The 19,870-nt window shown below is 50.6% G+C and overlaps 1 protein-coding gene across 4 annotated transcripts in view; it reads right to left on the bottom strand.

The window, feature by feature from the left end:
- Window positions 1-106: 106 nt before the first annotated feature.
- The window catches only part of GTF3C1 (general transcription factor IIIC subunit 1), a 40,765-nt gene continuing 21,001 nt past the window's right edge, over window positions 107-19,870 (bottom strand). For all 4 annotated transcript variants that reach the window (XM_083585549.1, XM_083585548.1, XM_083585550.1 and 1 more), the window contains 17 exons: window positions 18,502-18,637; window positions 16,996-17,086; window positions 15,749-15,943; window positions 15,167-15,324; window positions 14,859-15,001; window positions 13,489-13,570; window positions 12,288-12,400; window positions 11,849-11,911; window positions 11,503-11,596; window positions 10,562-10,734; window positions 8,765-9,052; window positions 7,148-7,410; window positions 6,021-6,304; window positions 4,232-4,781; window positions 2,946-2,985; window positions 1,473-1,665; window positions 107-402 (listed from right to left, as the gene is read on the bottom strand). In XM_083585549.1, coding sequence (XP_083441675.1) covers window positions 181-402; window positions 1,473-1,665; window positions 2,946-2,985; window positions 4,232-4,781; window positions 6,021-6,304; window positions 7,148-7,410; window positions 8,765-9,052; window positions 10,562-10,734; window positions 11,503-11,596; window positions 11,849-11,911; window positions 12,288-12,400; window positions 13,489-13,570; window positions 14,859-15,001; window positions 15,167-15,324; window positions 15,749-15,943; window positions 16,996-17,086; window positions 18,502-18,637 — 3,088 coding nt within the window. In that variant the 3' untranslated portion in view covers window positions 107-180. The remainder of the gene's footprint in view (window positions 403-1,472; window positions 1,666-2,945; window positions 2,986-4,231; window positions 4,782-6,020; window positions 6,305-7,147; window positions 7,411-8,764; window positions 9,053-10,561; window positions 10,735-11,502; window positions 11,597-11,848; window positions 11,912-12,287; window positions 12,401-13,488; window positions 13,571-14,858; window positions 15,002-15,166; window positions 15,325-15,748; window positions 15,944-16,995; window positions 17,087-18,501; window positions 18,638-19,870) is intronic.

Below are 19,870 nucleotides of genomic sequence, written 5' to 3'. Positions count from 1 at the left end.
TCACCTGCTTACCCTGTGCTGCCACAGCACCAGACTCTGCCACAGTCATCAGTATCCTCCCAGGTGTGTGTTATAGGGTCAAGCAAGAAGCTGAGAGTCAGGAGGGGGTACAGAAACGATCTCTTTATTAACAAAAGCACGCAACGACATTCACTGTCCTACTGTACAAAAGAGGCCTCGTCACAAGGGAGCCATCTGCACCCACTTGTTCCAGTTCAGTTCATAGGGAAAGACCCTGCCCATTTTCAGGGTGCAGTCAACGGTGGGCTCATAGAAGACGGCTGGCGAGCTGCTCAGTTTGGGGCTGCCAACCACCTCCTCAAGGGTGGGCTTCGAGAAGAGCGAGGCTGGTCTCTGCTGCTTCAAGTGGAATTTCCTGATGCAGCCAAGAGATTCAAGGCCCTGTAAAGCAAAGGGGGAACACACAGTTACTGAACGCTACCCTTTTTAAAAGTGTTGGGCGCAGGCTGTATTGAAAGCAGTGGTTTCATTGTGGGGGGCAAGTTGGACCCTCCACATGTTGCTGGAATCCCAATTGGCCATGCCGGCTGAAGCTATTGAGAGATGTACAACAGCATCTGGGGAACCACTGTTCCCTCCACCACTGGCCATTTAGCATTTTCAACAAGAAAATAGCAGCTGCTGATGGGCACATGTTACGGTGGAGTGTGCCTCCTAAATGCCTTCCCTATGCAGTAAGAGAACTAAAACAAACAAAAAAAATTTCCTTCCAGTAGCACCTTAAAGACCAACTAAGTTAGTTCTTGGTATGAGCTTTCGTGTGCATGCACACTTCTTCAGATACACTGAAACAGAAGTTGCCAGATCCTTCTATATAGTGAGAAGGTGGGGAGGGGTATTACTCAGAAGGGTGGTGGGAATGGGTGGTGGGCAGATAGCTGTGATAAGCCTGTTGACGGCTCTTAACGACTGCAATAGGTCTTACAGGAAAAAGCAAGGGGTGAGAAGGTGAAAAATGGCTTTGTCATGTACAATGACTATGGAAGGAAGAGAACTGTGGGCCTTTCCTGAGGTGGCTCCCTCCTTGCCCTGTGCCACCACAGCCAGGCTCTGCTCCCTAACAATGGTAGGCGTTTGGGTGAGCAGGTCCTGCTCTGCATCCATCAGGGGTGCAGAAAACCAGCGCTATTGTGCAGCTTCATCTCCAAATCTCCAGAACAGGAGTTGCCAGAAAATGCCTAAGTGCTTTACTCTGGCCTTGGAAGTAGGGTGGGAAACAAATGTGGCTAAATATATAAACTTCTATTTCAAGACAGAGGCTGGGACTAGCTGACCTCTTTCCTCTGCCTCTGCCCTGGGGCTGTGCAGAAACGGCCATTCCCTTTTTTGCCACCAGCGGTCGCTGTTCTTGCATGCTGAGCCCTGGGAAGGGACACAGGCAGCAACATGCAGGTAAGCTGGAAAGACCTGGGCAGAGTGGATCCACCTTGACCCCAGGAGACCAAACATACCTGCAGAATCTCCAGAAGAGCCACCGGCTGCAGGACACCCAAATAGTGGTGGCACAGAGCTGCTTCCGTTATGCCAGGCTTGGTCATGATGTGGCAGAGAACCCCCTCCATGATGCCCTTGCAGACTGGCTTGTTCAGGCTGCCATCCACGATGCGCCACGGACGGCCGACAAAGCTGATGTTCCCACCGGCGCTGTTTTGAGAGCAGAGGTTCAAGGAGAGAGTGAGAGGAGCGGAACCACTGCTGGAATTGGCAAAGGGGACAGCCTCTGCCCCCATGAAGCAACCTGGATCCTGCGGCTATCATCTTATTTGTGTGCCTCTTGTGTGGGAAATTCGAAAGGAAGTGACATGAGAAGGGCCTTCTTTGGGGTGGCCTCCTGCCTGACTGGCACATTCCTGATCTTTAGGCACCAGTCAAAAACTCCCCTCTACAATCGGGCCTAATTATCTGTGGCCTTTTAGAAGTGGGTGGGATGTTTCTAATTTATTTCTCTTCTTGGTTCTAATTATCTATATGGGCTTTTGTTTTGTTATTTGGTTGGCTGGTTGTAAGTTGCTTTGGGCAAGGTAAAACGACTAACAAATTTAACAAATAATAATGCGCTTGTACGCACAGGCACAGGCCAGGCCCGCTGAAGGCTGCAGCACAGGGAGTGAGCAGATCCCAGAAGCTTTTGGTGGTCTGTCCAGCCAGGCCTACTCGCGTCTCAACTTAAGAGCCAGAGGCATCTTTAAGACTGGTGCCAACCTCCTGGAGAACCACCCCCAGGGGGCAGGTTGGGTCTCCAAAGCACAATGCAGCTGACTAGAGGTCCCAGAAGTACTGGAATCAGCAGGAAGTCCCTCTCTGAAAACCCCTCAAATCCACCGGCACAAGTGCTGTCTTGGCCACAAATGGAGCCTCATTCCCTTTTGAGATCCTGCCACAGCAGCAGGAACATCTCAAGGGGTTGGGTGGGGAAAACCTGAATACCTTGTTGTTTGCTTCTGAATACCAGTTTCCACTTCTTACTGGAAACGGCGGGGGGGGGGTAGTGCCCTTGTGCTCGAACCCTGCTTGCAGGTTTTCACAGGATCACAGAGCTGTAGAGCTGGGAGGGAATCCGCAGCTGTCCCATACGGGGACTGAGGCTGCGACCTTGGTGGGGTCAGCATCAGGCTCTGACCAACTGTGTTCCATTACAATGTCTGGTGAGGACACAGTGCTGGAGCAGATGGGCCATTGGTCGGATCCAGCAAGGTTTTCTTGAACTAACCAATGGGGGAGCTGGGAGTCCCTAAAACCTTTGGAGGTGGGTGCATGTCCTGGGAATCAAGTGAATGTGGTCGCTAATGCCTTAACTGCCTCCGACTACAAAATGGGTGTGTTGAAGCAACACCGAAGCCGCTCTAATCTATGTCGGGACTCTTTGGCTGCAGCTCTGCTCAGGCAAAGGGAATTCTCTCGTTTCACCTGCTCTGCACACTCACCTTTCGTATTCTGCCTGCCATACTTTCCCCGCAGAACATCCTGGGGAAAAGAGCAGAAAGCACAAGTGGCGTCAGGAACACAACAACAGGGCTCCAGCCCACCTCCTCAAATGGCTGGCCTGGGTGACAGCTGCATGGATAGTTTGCATGAGCAGCACGACCAGGAGCAGGAAGGCTCCGTGCAGGTGGAAGGGGCTTGGGGAACAAAAAGCAGCCACCAGGAAGGAGCAGCTCTTTAAAAAAATTTTTTTTTAATGGAACCCCTTATATGGGATTTTGTATATAAATTTTCCCTCGGCTCTTTATGCTGGCCCACGTGGAACCAGCATGGATAGTTGGCCCCAGGGCATATTTGACGTCTTCTCCCCTTAAGGCTTTGATCTATAGGCTACCAATAAAACGAGGCTGTATTTTAAACTGTATTCTAACCTATATTTTAATCAACTTGTTGTTTTTTAATGTTTTTACTGCATTTTATATTTGGTGTTAGCTGCCCTGAGACCGGACTTGGCCGGGGAGGGCGGGGTATAAACTATTATTATTATTGTAGAGAGAGCGACAGAGAGAGAGAATATACTGACAAGGTAACAAGAAGACGGCAGGCCCTGTGGACTGGCTGGTGGTCTTGCCCCTCCGTGGCTCTGCAGGAGCCCCAGGACAGCAGGCACGCCAAAGGCACGGCATGGGGGGGGGGACAACCCTGCCTTGCAGACCTTTTCCTACCTGGTCTGGGAGGGGGAGGCCCTGACTGACATGACTGACGGACTACAAAAGCTGGGGGGTTGGGGTTGGGGGGGAGGTCTTGTTGGTGTTGGTGCTGTTAAGTCTTTGTACCTTTATTTCGGATCTTATGGTTCATGCGGAAATTGTTCAATTTGGTTGTGTTCTTTTCAACTTTCAATGTATTTTTATGACTACTTTTCTAATGTTTGCAGTTATTCAATTATTTAAATGCTGCAAGCCGCCTAGACAACGGTCAAAACGGTGGAAAGGCGGAACAAGTGACTGATACAAATAAAATGGCTGATGGATTGCCTCTGCACAAAGGCCCTCCCTATCACTCCAACCCCAGTTGCTGGAGGGACGAGGGGGGGGGGGCTTGTGCTCAGGTCCTGCTTGGGGGCTTCACCGTGAGTTGCCTGGCTGGCCGCTAGGAGAAGAGGATGTGGGCCTGGATGGGGCCCCCTTTGGCCTGATCCTGCTGCAGGCTCCCACCAACCCATTCCTGAAGTTTCTCCTGCCTGCCAAGTGTGGAGAAGGAGCTCAGTGGGGCTCCTCACACGTACCGCTGGAGTCGCCAGGGGCTGCTTCCGGCTGCGAGACGGGATCCTTGCGTGGCTCCCTGGTGTGATCACCACAGTCTTCAGCTTCCTGGCTGCTCAGGCCAGAGACCTCTTTCCCACTGCCCTTCCCCACAGCGTCCATCCTGCAGCCTCGTATGGAGCCTGGCTCTGGTGCGGCCGTTCCTTCTTGCATCTCTGGAGTCCTTGCGCCACCAGGGCTGGCATTCAGGGCCACAGGGCTGTTGGCTCCTTCTCCCAGCATGCTCTGGGTGCCTTGGGCAGCAGCTTCTCCATCCAGACTCTCCTCCTCCGTCTTCTGCCTTTTCCTCGCTGGTTCTTCCTCCGACAGAGCAGAAGGAGAAGCCCTGCTGAGCTCCGTCTCCCCTGACTCAGCCGGGTCCTTCGGGAGAGCAGAGTCTTTGCCTTGCAGGACTTCGCCACCATCCTCCTTGAGGCGTGCAGAGTGCAGCAGCCAGGGGCCGGCGAATCTCCTTGCCACCAGCCGGGTGGTGTGGCCGCCGACTTCTAACACATGCTCCAGGTCAATGAGGTCCTAAGGGGGAGAAGGAAAACCAGGACCACCCTCAAAGAGAATCAGAGCAAAAGCCTACAGAACCAGATCTCTTAAGGTCCATGAATAACCATAGTTTAGAGGTCCCGGGCCCTAAGGAAGTCAGACTATCCTCCACCAGGGCCAGGGCCTTCTCAGTGATGGCTCCGACCTGGTGGAATGCTCTGTCCCAGGAGACCAGGGCCCTGCAGGATTTAAACTCCTTCCGTCGGGCCTGTAAGACAGAGCTATTCCGCTTGGCCTTTAATTTGAATTCAGCCTGATCTTTTATTTCCCTTCCCTTCCCTCCCCTTCCCCTTTTATGAAGATCACCCGCTCCGAGACCCCACAGCTAATTCTCCTCTGGCCTCCTCGCTGGCCCAAGTAGGACCAATTCAGCCAGCTAGCCCTGGGGATTATCTAATGCTTATTAGATGGATTTCCCCTAAATTGATTTCTGAACTTTGAATTTTATTGTTATTCATGTTTTCTACTGTATTTTATGCTGCTTTTACAATTAAGTGTTTTAAATTTGTTGTTAGCCGCCCTGGGCCTGGTCTTTGAACCTGGAAGGGCGGGGTATAAAATATAATCATGATTATCATCCTCTCTCTCCCCCATCACGTGGGGATCTCTGCAGTCCAAATTACAACTTGTGCTTGTCACATATGAAGGGGTTAAGACCCACAAAGTCGCAGAATTCCCAGACAGGACAATTTTTGAGGTCATATCCCCTACGTTCTGTGGTGGGAAAAGGAGTCAAAAGATCTTAATACTGTCTCCTTCCTGCTTGGCTCAATCTCTTTCTTCTTCTTGCCAAACCTTTGATGGCTCAGGATGTCTGTCCATTCTCCTCTGAGAGAAGATTCCATCTGGATTTTTAGAATGCAACTTAAAAAGTAGATTTGCCTGCCTTGTATTTGTTGCTGTTACTGCAGAAATCAAGGACAAGACTATCTAAAGCACGTAAACATTGTTTTTACGCTTACCATACAGTTTATTGCCTGATTCTTTATTGAGAGGGAAGGGAAATTCCAGCCTGGTAGCACAGTCTGGACAAAACAAAATTAAACTAATTTAACTCTAGTCTCTAGTTTCTGTTTTAAATGTCGCAAGGGATGGTGACTTTTTAACTTTGCTAACCCAGCGTTTTAAATCCTACGTGCATGCGAGACAGGAAGGAGAACGGTCGTTAATAAGCCTTTCCTACCTGACGAAATCCACCCGAGACATCGCACCCACCTGCAGGTACTGGGGCAAGAGCCGTGTGCGCTCCCCGCCGGCCACTTCGTAGTGCTGGAACTGCCTGGCAAGGTCCACCGTGGCCACCCCAAAGTGGGAAGCCTCACCGATGGCTCTGCAGACTTCCAGGGTGGCGGCAGCATCTGCAGGGCTGTAAGAGAGGCGCTCCAGGGACTGAAGAAGGTGGCCTGCCTGGCAGTCTTCTTCCTGGACACCAAGGAGTCTGGTGAAGGCAATAGGGAGGCAGGAGGCTCCGACGGGGAGGTTCTCCAGATCTGGTGGACCTACAAGCACAAAATGGGGCGGGTCAGGACAGAGGAAGCCCGGCAGGCCACCCTAGCTAGCCGCTCTGCCACATATGTGGGGGTCAGGTGGGATTGCTATGAGGAATGATGAAAAATGCAACACACCACTGTGTCAGTGATGAAAGCATTGCTTTGACTGGGCTTGCGTCATTTGGCACGATTTCTGGTCGAATCCCACAAGCCTCTGCACCTCTGCCATTTTGTTTCTCTACGCCTGACAGGCACATATAAGCATTCTAAAACAGACTGGTTGCTTCACCAGGCATCCTCAGTACATAAAGATAGAAGGTAGCTTTGATGTAGCTTTTGTTAATCTTTAGATAGATCTTAAGGGCCAGGAAGAGAGTTCACAAGGAGATGGTAAATACTCTTTCCTTGCCTGTCCTTCTTCCTGCCTGTTTATGACCTCCGGGGTTTTCTAAAAGCATTCCTCCTTGATTCCTGTTTTATTTACTCTGAAACATGTATGCATGCTCAAAGTAGTCTTTGTAGTTAAAAGGATTTCTCTGATCTAACTTTGTCCCACATGGGGATGTTTTCGAAATGCTCAGAGGAAATCTGATTGGTTCTTACAAACGCTGTGTTAAGAGTTTTTTTGTTAATAGAAGGGACCTGGGCCAGGGTGTGGCGGATTATTATTCGCACTTCCTCCCAGAGTCTTGCTGGCCAAGCCTCGTGTGTATTTTACTAATCAGGGTCCAAATCCTTCCTTGCTTTCAGAACGCAACACACGTACAGGCAGCCCACCTCCTTCGCTGGCAGACGAAGCCATCGCCCTGCCAGGGGGAAGGTGAGGAAGAGGTCCTCTGCCTACAGACTGACCTTGGGCCCAGAGGCTGTCCTGGGCAGGGGTCTTCCTCATCTTCACCTTCACTTGGCAGGAATTGACGACGATGTTGTCGGTGGGGCTCAGGTTGCGAGTGCTGACGATGCCGGGGGCATAGTAGCCTCTCATGAGGAGGTAGTTTGTGTGCGACGCCTGGTGGGCCTTCACTTCAATCTGCCGCTTGCTGGTCGCGTTCTCCTCCAAGTCCTCGTCGTCGTCGTCCTCCTCCTCGTCCTCCTCCAGCCCCTCTTTCCCCAGGCTGCAAGGAGCAGACAGGATCCCCCCCACCCATTTCAAGGTCTGCTACATCAAAGGAGCAGCTCCCGCCACCAGTCCAACCAACCCCCCTCGCCAGCAGCATTCCCTGTGGGTTGCCCTCCTGTGTGGCCACAGGCCAGACACTATCTCTCAGCCTAACTTGCCCAGGTGGTTGTGCAACTCAAATGGGAGGAAAGAAGAGCCACATACTCTTCCTGGACTGACATGTAAGATCTATTAATCCCCACCAATCTAAAACCAAAAGCGGCTCTGGCACATTTGATTCGGGGTGGTATTCCATTTGCCATTTGTGTGTGTTCTTTGGGTGGCTGATTCTGCTGTGGAATCTACAGCTGCTCTGCCAAGGTCCCCTGGTGCCAGTTCCCCCAGCGGAGCCTCTGGCCAGCGAGCCTTCTGCAGCAGAGATCAGCACTCCACCCGGAGGACACCGCTGCTTTGCAAACATTGTTTGAACAGTCCTGTGAACATCTTTCTGTGGGGTGGGTAGGACTTGTCTAAAACGTTCACCCAATGACATAATGGCCTTTTGCATTAAGCACCGTTATACATTTTCTGTTTCAGTTGTTTCCATCTGTTCTAGTTTATCTAGTTAATAATAATAATAATATATTTATTTATTTATACCCCGCCCATCTGGCTGGGTTTCCCCAGCTACTCTGGGCGGCTCCCAATAGAATATTATTATTATTATTACTACTAAAAAGAGATAAAATCTCAAACATTAAAAACTTCCCTAAACAGGGATGCCTTGAGATGTCTTCTGAAAGTCAGATAGTTGTTTATTTCCTTGCCATCTGATGGGAGGTTGTTCCAAAAGGCAGGCACCACCGAGAAGGCCCTCTGCCTGGTTCCCTGTAACCTCACTTCTTCCAGAGAGGGAACCACCAGAAGGCCCTTGTCGCTGGACCTTGGTGTCTGGGCTGAACGATGGGGGTGGAGAAGCACTGGACCGAGGCCATTTAGTTGTTTTTGATCTTTTTGCAAACTGCAACCAACAAACATCACAACACCACAAGACAAAGGCAGCTCACTGATCTCGCTGCTGCTGCTGCTGCCTGAAGTGTGGAAGAGAGGCTATGAGCCTCTCCTTGCTCTTCTGTCTCCACATGTTCCCCGCGTGTACCAAACCCCAGTCAATGGCCTCAGCAGGATTGCAAAGCCACCAGAAAAACCTCTTCCCCCTGGCTTAGCAGCTCACGCAGAGGCCTCAGGGAAAGGGGTTGAGGAAGAGCCCCAGGGCTGCTGCTGCTGTGCACCCCAAATGGGTGGGCGGGCTTCAGTTTACCTCCCCTCACTGCCACCCCCTTCCAAACCAAGTGCCAAGGCAGCCCCACCTTTTAATGACTTCGTTCTCCACCAGGGTGCTGTCCACCACCACAATCTGCTCTGGGATCATCACGTCCACAGACACCAAGCCCAGGGAGGAGAGGGCCAGGATGGCGGCACAGTAGCCCCCAGGGCCGTCCAGAGGAAAGGTGACCATCTCCTCGGAGGCAAAGGAGTCGTCTTGGTCCTTGAAAGAGAAGCGAGTGGCTTGGTCCTGCGCTCCGGCCTCCTGGAGCTTCGAGAGGAACTGGTACGATTCGCTGCAGAGCATTGTGGGAAACCGCCACGTGAACACCCTGGAGAGAGAATCCGAGAATTGCCGAGTTGGAGGGGGACCCAGGGGTCCTGCAATGCAGGAATCGCAAATAATCCCCGGCAGAGGTTTCCAGCTGACGTCATGATTTATGGCGGTCAATCTCCACTGCCCTCCAGGGAATTTAACAATGCTTTATTATGCCCTCCCCCCTCGACTGAAGTTGAATGGACTTCATTTAAAATTATCTCTGGACTGGACCAGGAGTGTAAGGGAGCAATTCCGAGTGAGAAGAGGAACAGCTACTAATTAAATCTGTCAAGAGGCTGCATTTGTGAAAAAGGATCTGTTTTTAGCTGTGTGCCGAGGAAGAACCCCAGAGTGGAATTTTAATGGCGGAGAGTGGACATGTTATCTGGGAGTTATTTATAGCCGCAGCCTGTATGCAAGTTGCTGGACAACAGAAGGAATGGAATGCACAAAGAAAGATAGAGATTAACTCTCCCAGCAGACGAGGACTGAGAACAATGTTTATGAAGGACTACACACATGAAACGCATCCTGCATTTATGAGAAACAAGAAAGGTGCTGTATGTAAGGAAACAATAAAGGTCAGCTGTGAGAATGGACTAACACATGGGTAGGCAAACTAAGGCCCGGGGGCCGGATCTGGCCCAATCGCCTTCTAAATCCGGCCCGCGGACGGTCTGGGAATCAGAATGTTTTTACATGAGTAGAATGTGCCCTTTTATTTAAAATGCACCTCTGGGTTATTTGTGGGGCATAGAAATTCGTTCATTCCCCCCCCCCAATATAGTCCGGCCCCCCACAAGGTCTGAGGGACAGTGGACCGGCCCCCTGCTGAAAAAGTTTGCTGGCCCCTGGACTAACATCAAGAGAAGAATTAAAGAGGAGATGAAAGAAGGATGAAGTGGCTACATGAGGAAGAAATGGACGTATGTTTGCAATAGGAGGGAGAACCTATTGTATTATATCAAAGTAATTTGGACTAATTTGTAATAATCTGGAAAACCAAGAGAAAGAGGAAGAGGAAGAAGAAGAATCATCATCCCTGGCAGATAGCTGTCCAAAGAATTTCCAAGGAAGGAGAGTCCACAACCTCCCAAGGGAGTCCGTTCCTCTGTGGAACAGCTCTTACCGTCAGAAAGTTCTTCCTAATATTTAGTTGGAATGCGCTTTCTTGCAGTCGGACTCCCTTGGGTGGGATCCTGCCCTCTGACGCAGCAGGAAGCACAAGCTTCCTCCGTGTGACGGCCCTTTATAGATACCTGAAGACACCTCTCATAAAGGGCAGTCGCATGGAAGATGGCACAAGAGCTAAGCTACCTTCTGTTCACCTGGCTGGACAAAGGTGTGGGCTCCCCTGTGCTCCAGCATGCCAGGCAGAAAGGGGCGAGGGAAGCCCCCAGGAAGGGCCGTCTGGGCTCCCCTGGGAGGGTGTGTTCCCCCCAACACAGCCTTGGTTCTCCTGGCTGCCCCCCCATCCCCACAGCCTCTGCTTTGCACTGGCAGCCTCAGGTAGGGCACTGACCTGTAGTAGCTCTGAGAGAGCTGGTAAGACATGGGCACAAAGGGCAGTGCCCGGCTCTTCTTGGGGCCCAGGCTGTGGTTGCCCCTCCGGCGGTTCACAAGGCTCCTCTTCTGGCAGTCCAAGAAGGCCTTGACCAGGAGGTCATCCCCGTACTCCCGGTAGAGGCGGAAGGTCTGCGGACACAAACACACACGCAGGCAGCTAAGAGCTGGGAACTTCAGCTCCCCATTATAACATCTCTCAACGTTTGTTTGCTTTTGGGGAGGGTGACATTTCCGTGGCATTTTCAAGCATCTTTTCTGCCCACTTTTGCCATTTCCAACATGCCCAAATCATTTCGCCAGCCTTTTGAAGGGCCTCCTAGACCTTTTCCTCGCCACGCTTACAACCTACCTTCCTTTCCTGTTTACTGCCTGTTTATGACCTTTGGGGTTTGCTAAAAGTATTCCCCCTTGATTCCTGTTTTATTTACTCTGAAACACGTATGCGTGCTCAAAGTAGTCTTTGTAGTTAAACGGATTCCTCTGATCTGACTTTGTCTTGTCCCACGTGGGGATTTTTTGAAACGCTCAGAGGAAATCTGATTAGTTCTTACAAACGCTGTGTAAGAGTTCTTTTGTTAATAAAAGGGTCCTGGACCAGGGTGTGGCAGATTATTATGCGCACTTCCTCCCAGATTCTTGCTGGCCAAGCCTTGTGTGTATTTTATTAATCAGGGTCCAGTCCTTCCTTTACCTTCACAGAACGCAGCAGACTAGAGGGGCCACTGGCCTCATCCAGAAGTCTCTTTATAAGTTCTCAGGCACATAGGTCAGCTGTCTTCCCACCTACTCCCCCAGGCATTAGTCTCCTCAGCAGATGCTCAAGCCCCGTATGTTTCCTTGAGCCCCCAAGATAGGTGAGGGGACGCACACACCTCAGCAGACCAAGGTTCTCTCTACCTGAAATGACTGGCAGGACTTCATCTGGTTGTCAGAGAGGGCCAGCGTGCTCTGGATCAAGTTCTGCAGCACCAGAAAGTGGATGTCGGCGATGCTGGAAGGAAAGAGCCTGTGTCAATCTGAAATCGACCTTCGCAGCACAGATCCTTCTTTCTTAAAGATAAAGCCTAACTTCAGTGATGAATAAACCGTTCCACATCTTAGCAATGTGATCCCAGCTTGGGAAGCTGGAATGGGGTGGGGTGGGGGGTGTCTTGGCACTTGGGGATACTGGATTTCAGTTTCAAATGGTTTCCAACACTAGAAGGAAGCATTTTATGCTTCTCCCCAGCCCCCTTTGCCTCACCTGCTGAGCACATCCTCTTTCTTGCTTTGGGTCGTTTCATCTCCGATGGCCAGAACTCGGAACCTGGAAAAGGGCAAGGAAGGAGCCACGGGGAGATCTCACCAAGGTGGCACACACAGGCGCATCTCCCTTTATCCCGGGGTAGCGTACACCCACCCCGGCACGCGGGTGGCCCAAAGGGACCCCTGGGGCCCAAACCCCAGAAAGCCCCTGCCTGGCTGAGCCGGCTGAAGGCAGCTTCCTACAGACCCGCCAGGGACTGGGGCAGATTCTGATGGGCAAGAGCCAGGTCTGCAATTCCCCCGGCCACAGCAGGCTGGTTTCTCGGCAGACGGGCAGCTCAGCTCTTGCAGGGCCACCCTCTCAGAGATCCAGAGAGGCCCCGGCCACTGCCAGCTCCTGACCCAGCTCTGCCAGCGGGGTTTGGCCAAGGAGATACCTGCGGAAAAGCTCCTCCAGGGTGTCTGGAATAGCAGGTCTGGGATTCCCCAGCGTGGAGCTGAACTTCTCCTTCAGCCTCTCCACAAATTCCTTGAACTCTTCTGCGCAAACCTTTGAGAAGAGGAGGGAGGGAGGGAGGTCAGTTCTGAACAAAGCCTGGTCCTGGGAACCAGCGAAGCAGGGCCCACACCCGGTTCCGTCTCTCAGGGTCACCTGCATGAATGGCACCTGCGCACTCGTCTCTGTTTCAAGGGCTCCTCTGGCAGGGCAGGGGCGGAAGGAGGGGCTGGGAGGAGGCTGGAGGTCTCCTGCCCGCCTTCCAAACCCCAAGAGGGGCAGGAGGCGGCAGAAGAAGAACCAGTGGCTCTGGCATCAGCCCACTCCTTGTTTGGGTCCACTGCTGAGAGGCTGGAAAGGGTTGCCCATTTGCTACAGGGCCATGTTCAAGGTGTCACTGTTTGTATATGAAGCCCTTTACTTGGGACCAGATTCCCCACGAGATCGCCTTTCCCCGCTCCACCGCATCCCTCAGTGGAACTGGCCCTGTTACAGGTGACACATAATTCCCATTCCACACCTGTAATAACTGGATCGTTTAGTGTGGCATCTACACTTTGGAACTCCCTGCCTGTTGATATCACTGTACTCATTTTGGCACCTGCTCAAAGCATTCTTCGTTGGGCATGCCTGCCCAGAGGCTTAGAAGCTGATATATTCTTACTCTATTTTAACTTTTGCACGTTTTAAAGCAGGGTTGTGGTTTTTTCTTGAGTTTATTGTTTTATCTTCTTGTAAATCTGACTCGCCTGTTGCCTTTGTTGCATATCCTTAGGTGCCATGCAAAAACGTTCCTCTTCTCCCAGGCCTTTGGCTAATTAAACTATGGCCTTTTAAACTGAGTGTGTCTTGTTTTTGTTTGTTATTATGATATGTCTTGTTGTGTTTTTATATTGTAAACTGCCCTGTGATCTTTGGATGAAGGGTGGTATAGAAATTAAAGATGATGATAAACTGCTTTGAAGTTTTTTTTACAATCGAGTGTTATATGCAACTAAATAAAATATTTCTAGGTTGAAGGGGAATGGAGAAAGCCTCCCTGGAGCTGTGCTCAGCATCTCTGCCCATGCAGGGAAGGGCCACTTCAGGCACATCCTGGGGTGTGTGCATGGACCCAGAGCCCCACACCTGCTCCTGCTCACCTTGGGGTCCTGGTAGTTGCTCTTCCTGTTCATGAAGTCATCAGTCAGAGTCCGGTCTTGGTAGACTTCAGCCAGGCAAACCCTGAGGAAGACATCCCCCAGTTTAGCCCTGAAGCTGAGCCTCCCTCTGAGAAGGCTGGCTTCTGTAGAAAACACTTCAAGAGCCACAGAGGCAGCCAAAAGGGGGCATCCCCTGGCACCAGCCTCTGCTCCCCAAGGAGAGATGGCTGGCTCCGTTCGATGGTGATAGGGAAAATGTTGGTTCTCACGGGGAGAGCCCTTGGCCACAGCATCCCTGTGTTCTTAGCACATTCACATTCGCCGCTCATAGCTGGGGAAGAGGAACCCCAGGAGGGAGGGAGCCCTGAAGGATGCCCTGAGAGCAGGGGAGGCAGCGAAGGACAGAACACGCCCCCCCGACACTGGGACACAGAGAGGGCCTTCTTGGTGGTGGCTGCTCCCAGGCAACTTGGGAACTCCCTGCCCTGAGAAGCAAGACTGGCTCCCTCCTTGCTCTCCATCCGTTGGCAGGTGAATCCCTTTTTGTTCCCACAGACATTCGGAAACTGACCAAAGGGCTGGTGCTGTGATCTTTTCATTGCAAAGATCTGTACGTTTTAATAAACCAATACATATCTATATGTATCCTGCATAGATGTTTTGATGTTTTATTGTTTTCTTTTATCTGTTGGAAGCTGCCCAGAGTGGCTAGGGCAACCGAGTCAGAGGGGAAGGGTACAAATATTAAAATTACTATTATTATTAGGTTATGGTTATTATTATTATTAGTAGTAGTAGTAGTAATAATAATAATAATAGTTTTTTAATGATTGCTTCCCCACCCCCTGGTGATTTTAGCTGTTTCTATTTTAGCTGTAAGCTACCTTGAGTCCCTTTGTCAGGGAAAATGGTGGGATAGATAGATATAGATATAGATATATAGATAGATATATAGATATAGATATATAATAATAATTTCAAAGCCGCAGCAGCCTCAAAAGCTCAGAAAGAGCACTTATTAAACGCTTAACTCACCACCAGAGGGTGATAAGAGGTTTAACAATGAAAGGTGGGTGTGACTCCATCTGGTCTCAGTTTATATCGTTTATTAACAATAAATGGCACAGCCAGCTGCCCTCTGTCTCAGCCCTAGCAGCCACCATGGAGAAATCACCTTAACGCTTTAGACTGAAGTACACCCCGAGGACAGCTGCTGAATTTGTAATGTAAAAAGGTTTTCCAAGTTTGTGGACGACTGCATGCAAGACTTAACATCTGCGTGTTATTTGTCTTGGGAGACAACGCTCTGCATTTGGTAACCTGCTCTCAGAATTTCCAATAGAGCTTATGAAACGAGGAAAGCGCCTCACTTGTAGTTGAGGTAGGTCTGGGGGTTCTTGACGATGTAGCGCGCCCTCCGCCCCACCGAGTGGCACGTCTTGTCCAGCGACTCCTCAAAGTTGCTGTGCATGATGTCTCGCACCACCTGCCAGGGGACAAACGGCCCCTTCACCTGCGTAGGAGAAGAGAAAGGAGCCCCCGCTCAGCCGAGGCCAGGATCCCTGGACCCTTTGCACACAAGGGAAGCCCAAAGACGCCCCCCCCCCGTTCTCCCCACTTGCTGGCTGCCAAGTCGCCCCCTCCCAGCCTCGCTGCTGAGATCAGCTTCCCCGCCCACCTTGGCATTGAGGACGTTGCTGGCGATCCGGCACAGCATGAGCAGGCTATCCTCCTGCACGGTCCACGTCACACGCAGGCGGGTCATCCTCTGCAAGGCGCTCTGGTCCGCTTCGTCGTGGTAGCGCGGCTTTTTTCTCTTCACCCCGGCGCCCCCCTCTTAGAAAGGAAGGAAGCAACTTGTGGTGAGCAAGCAGCTCGTGGCTCTGCCACTCCCATGTGTGAGCTTGGGGGGGGGGCAGGTGGGCATCCCAGGCCCACTGCTGTGGAAGACCAGGGCACAGCCACTCTGGCCCCCCTGTGCCCAGCAGACCCCAAAGGCAGACAGGAGGATTTGCCCCAAGCCATTAGGAGGACATTTAGATCTCAAAGGAAGAGGAAAATCCAGCCTACAATTCCCATGATCCCTAGCTAGCAGGACCAGTGGTCAGGGATGATGGGAATTGTAGTCTCAAAACATCTGGAGGGCCGAGGTTGAGGAAGCCTGATCCAGACCAAAATGGCGCTCAGAGCCCTAAGTGGTTTTCGGCCAGCGACTGCCATGCACAGCCTGCCCCCCCAGCCCCCCAGTGAGGTAGCCCACCTCTTTTCTTCCTCCTTTTCCTTGTCTTCTTCACCGGCTCCTTCTTAAGCCGCTTCCTCTTCTGGCTCTTTCCGCCCCTCACTCTCTGGCTTCTGTTCAGCGTGGTTTCGCTTTCGACCTGCAGGTCCTCCTTCTGGACCGCAGGATCCGCACCCAGCAGCCCGTCTCCCCAAAGAGAGCTGCTGCCGCCGCCACCTGGGAACCAACAAGGAAATCCTGCACCAGCAAGGAATGCACAGCAAAAACACACACAGGCACCGCCTGTCTGGCCAGCAGCAAATTGGGGAGCAGCAGGGAGGGAGGGAGGGAGGGGCTTTTACAGGCCCCAAAAGCATGGAAGAGGGAGGCAGCAACTGGAAATGTCAACTGCCGGTCTAAAGAGACTCTCCCAGGCACATGCATGAGAACTGCGACTCTCTCTTGCACACACACATACACAGAGCTGTTAAAAAGTCTTAGCTTTTGAGCTGTTGAGCTATTTGAGCTACTACTATTTACTTATTTATGTATTACCTGCCCCTCACTCGAAGGTCCCAGGGCAGGTTACAACATTAAAACAAGTGTTAAAAACACTTTACAACAACTTGTGATCACCGAAGTAAGGTGGGTGCCAAAAATATGCACCTCAGATGTAAAAAGCCAGAGTAAAGAGATGCATCCTCAATATCCTCCAGAAGCTGCACAGTGAAGGTGCCAGGCGCACCTCCGTGGGGAGGGAGTTTGCCACCTCAGGGGCCACCACAGAGAAGGCCCTGGGCCGCCACCCGCTAAGCCTGTGAGGAACTACTGAAAGAGCCCTCTCTGCCAATCTCAGCACCCGGGGAGGTCTGTAGGGAAGGAAGCGGCCTAGTGGGAATTTGGGGCCTGAGTTGTTTAGGGCTTAATTTGATCTGGCTTCTCCTGAGAGGGGCAGTGGCAAACCACAGAAATTGCTGAGTGGCTCAGAATCACCCACTGGGGATTTTCAAAAGGAGCACCAGGTGCCTCCAAAGTATCTCGGTGCAATTTAGGAAGAAGGTCAACCTGCATCTAAGTCTCCACTGCCAAGCTCCATAAAGCGTTTTTTCCGCAGTAAGGGCTGCCCAGGACATCAGCCTCTTTTGACCTGTACCAGCTTCACAGCTCCCACAATGGCCACATGAGAGCTGGGTCATCCCCCCAATTCCCCTGCAGGAGTAGGAGCCACGCACAACCATCTCTGTGCCTCCCACCCCGGACACACACAGGGGAGCCCCCAGTCCCATTACCTCTTGTGCTCAGCGGCAGGGAGCGCTTGGTCAGGAAGGTCTGCAGTCTGACCGTGTGCCCAGCTTCAGCAGCAGCAGCAGCAGCGTTCTCCTAGCGGCAAAGCACACAGGTTACCAGCCATGCAAAGGTGGCTCAAGCTCAGACTAGAGAGATGATTTTGCTTCCTAGCCAAGCTTGGCTGCACCTGGCAGTCACCTGCAAAGCCTGAGCGCCACATCTGCGTCCAGTTGACCAAAAAGGAGCCTTTCCTAACAACTGCGAAGAGCCCTGGGAGCAGGGTTGATAAAAATAAATGATAAAAAAAATATCAGATTTTTTTAAATTTTAAATTGTATTTTTAAAATAGAATGGTTTTGGAGGAAAAATCTTTCTAAAGATAGTTTTCTGTTTAAGTTACATTATAGTCCAAAGGCTATTCATCAGGAAATGAGGGTTTGTTTTCAATTTTTCATGTGTGCTAAAACTCAGTCTAAGTTTTTTTAAAACAAACAAACCCATTTAACCACATCAGTTAACAAACATGGATACATATGCTATAATGTTACTGTTTTAGTTAAATAGTTTAAATTGTTATTATGGAAATGATTATTTTTCTCCTTCCAATAAAGTACAGCAGAAAAGTTGTCCAAATATGAACAATAATTTCATAATTATCTGTCTACACATTTCTAATAGTATAACCGTATCAGTAATTTTGATATAACTGTAAAAACTACTCTGAAAATTTATTATTCCAAAAATGAAACCTTCATCAGGTTGTAAATATTAAGATTATACCAGCAAGAATGAGTCTTTCTGTAAAAAAAATGATTTAAATCAAGTCTTACTGACTAGTGACTTGACTTAAATTGTGATTTAAATAGATTTGATTTAAATCAAATCCACCCTGCCTGGGAGTGAGCAGGAGGGACGAATCCAGGTGGCAGCACCGGAGGAAATGTGTGGATTTGGCATTGCATGTGGGCTGCAGAGTGAACTGAGGGCTTCCTGCACAAAGCAGATTCTTAGAGAAGCTTTTGCCCATCAAGGACACAACAGTCTCCGTGCTGGGAAAGCGCATGGCTGCTCTTGCCCCTGTGCCCATGCTACTGCGGAGTCAAGAGAGGGGGGTGATGCTGTGCCCGCCTGTCCAAAACAGGCTGGGGGATGCAGAAGGTCCTTTTGACTTCACAGGGACGGCAGGTAGTTTAGCCTCCGAAAGCCACACATAACATTCAGAATCCTTTGATTTTAGTGCTTAGCTGATACCGGCACCATTCAGAAATAAATTTCAGTTATAGCCACTGAAAATACAGGCAGCTGAAAAGGTGATATATGAGAGCAGTCTCTCTCTCTCCTTCTCAAAAATAAAATGCATGTCAAAGCAAAATTTAGCACAGAGCGGCTTGTGCTAAAAATCCAGTTTATTTCTTCAACCGTCTGCATTGTTTTAAAAGATATCAATTTTGGGGTGGGGGGGGGAAGAGGCAGTTTTTAAAAAGAATTGTTTGGGAAGAAAAACTCACCCTCCTGGTCTTGTTCATAATGTAGCTGGTCCAAATCCAATTGCGCTTCAAATGGCCGTAAAAGCTGGAATCCAAGCCCCCAGCACCGAGCCCGTCGCCAGGAATGGTGCCGTTGTCCTCCACCTCTCGGCGTCCTCTTAAAGGGGGGGGGGAGGCACAGTGAAGGGAACAGCTTAGCCCAGGAATCCTCAAAGGCCAGCTCTGCTCTGCTTAGGACCGGGGTGTGGGGGGGGAGGCTTGGTCCTGCCATGCAACTTTTTTTTTTTGCACTTGGGCAAAAAAAATGAGAGGCACAAATACAAGATGGGTGACACCTGGCTTGAGAGCAGTACATGTGAAAAGGATCTAGGAGTCTTGGTTGACCACAAACTTGACATGAGCCAACAGTGTGACGCGGCAGCTAAAAAAGCCAATGCAATTCTGGGCTGCAACAATAGGAGTATAGCATCTAGATCAAGGGAAGTAATAGTGCCACTGTATTCTGCTCTGGTCAGACCTCACCTGGAGTACTGTGTCCAGTTCAAGAAGGACACTGACAAACTGGAACGTGTCCAGAGGAGGGCAACCAAAATGGTCAAAGGCCTGGAAACGATGCCTTATGAGGAACGCCTAAGGGAGCTGGGCATGTTTAGCCTGGAGAAGAGGAGGTTAAGGGGTGATATGATAGCCATGTTCAAATATATAAAAGGATGTCACATAGAGGAGGGAGAAAGGTTGTTTTCTGCTGCTCCAGAGAAGCGGACACGGAGCAATGGATCCAAACTACAAGAAAGAAGATTCCACCTAAACATTAGGAAGAACTTCCTGACAGTAAGAGCTGTTTGACAGTGGAATTTGCTGCCAAGGAGTGTGGTGGAGTCTACTTCTTTGGAGGTCTTTAAGCAGAGGCTTGACAACCATATGTCAGGAGTGCTCTGATGGTGTTTCCTGCTTGGCAGGGGGTTGGACTCGATGGCCCTTGTGGTCTCTTCCAACTCTATGATTCTATGATTCTATTCCAGCGATTTCTGACTAAACCTTATGAAGAACTTTCTCAGAGGGTGGTGGACTCTCCTTCCTGGGAGGTTTCTAAGCAGAGGTTGGATGGCCATCTGTCATGGCTGCTTTAGCTGAGATTCCTGCATTGCAGGGGTTGGGCTGGATGTCCCTTGGGGGTCCCTTCCAACTCCACAGTTCTATGATTCCAAGTGACTTCCTACTCCTCTCACTTCCTGCTGCTGCTAACCCAGCTTCAGGAAAGGGAGCCTGATTCTTCCAGACAGCAGTAGCTGTAAGCACAGCTTAGTTTTTGTGCTGGGCCTTTTCTGTATTAACTTTGAAAAGGCAAATAAAGAAATGCCTTTAAAAAGAGAGGGGTAGGAAACCCCAA

Source organism: Podarcis filfolensis (genome assembly GCF_964270895.1).
Source record: "Podarcis filfolensis genome assembly, chromosome: 14".
NCBI classification, from domain to species: Eukaryota; Metazoa; Chordata; class Lepidosauria; order Squamata; family Lacertidae; genus Podarcis; species Podarcis filfolensis.
This window is presented reverse-complemented; position numbering and strand designations above follow the sequence as displayed.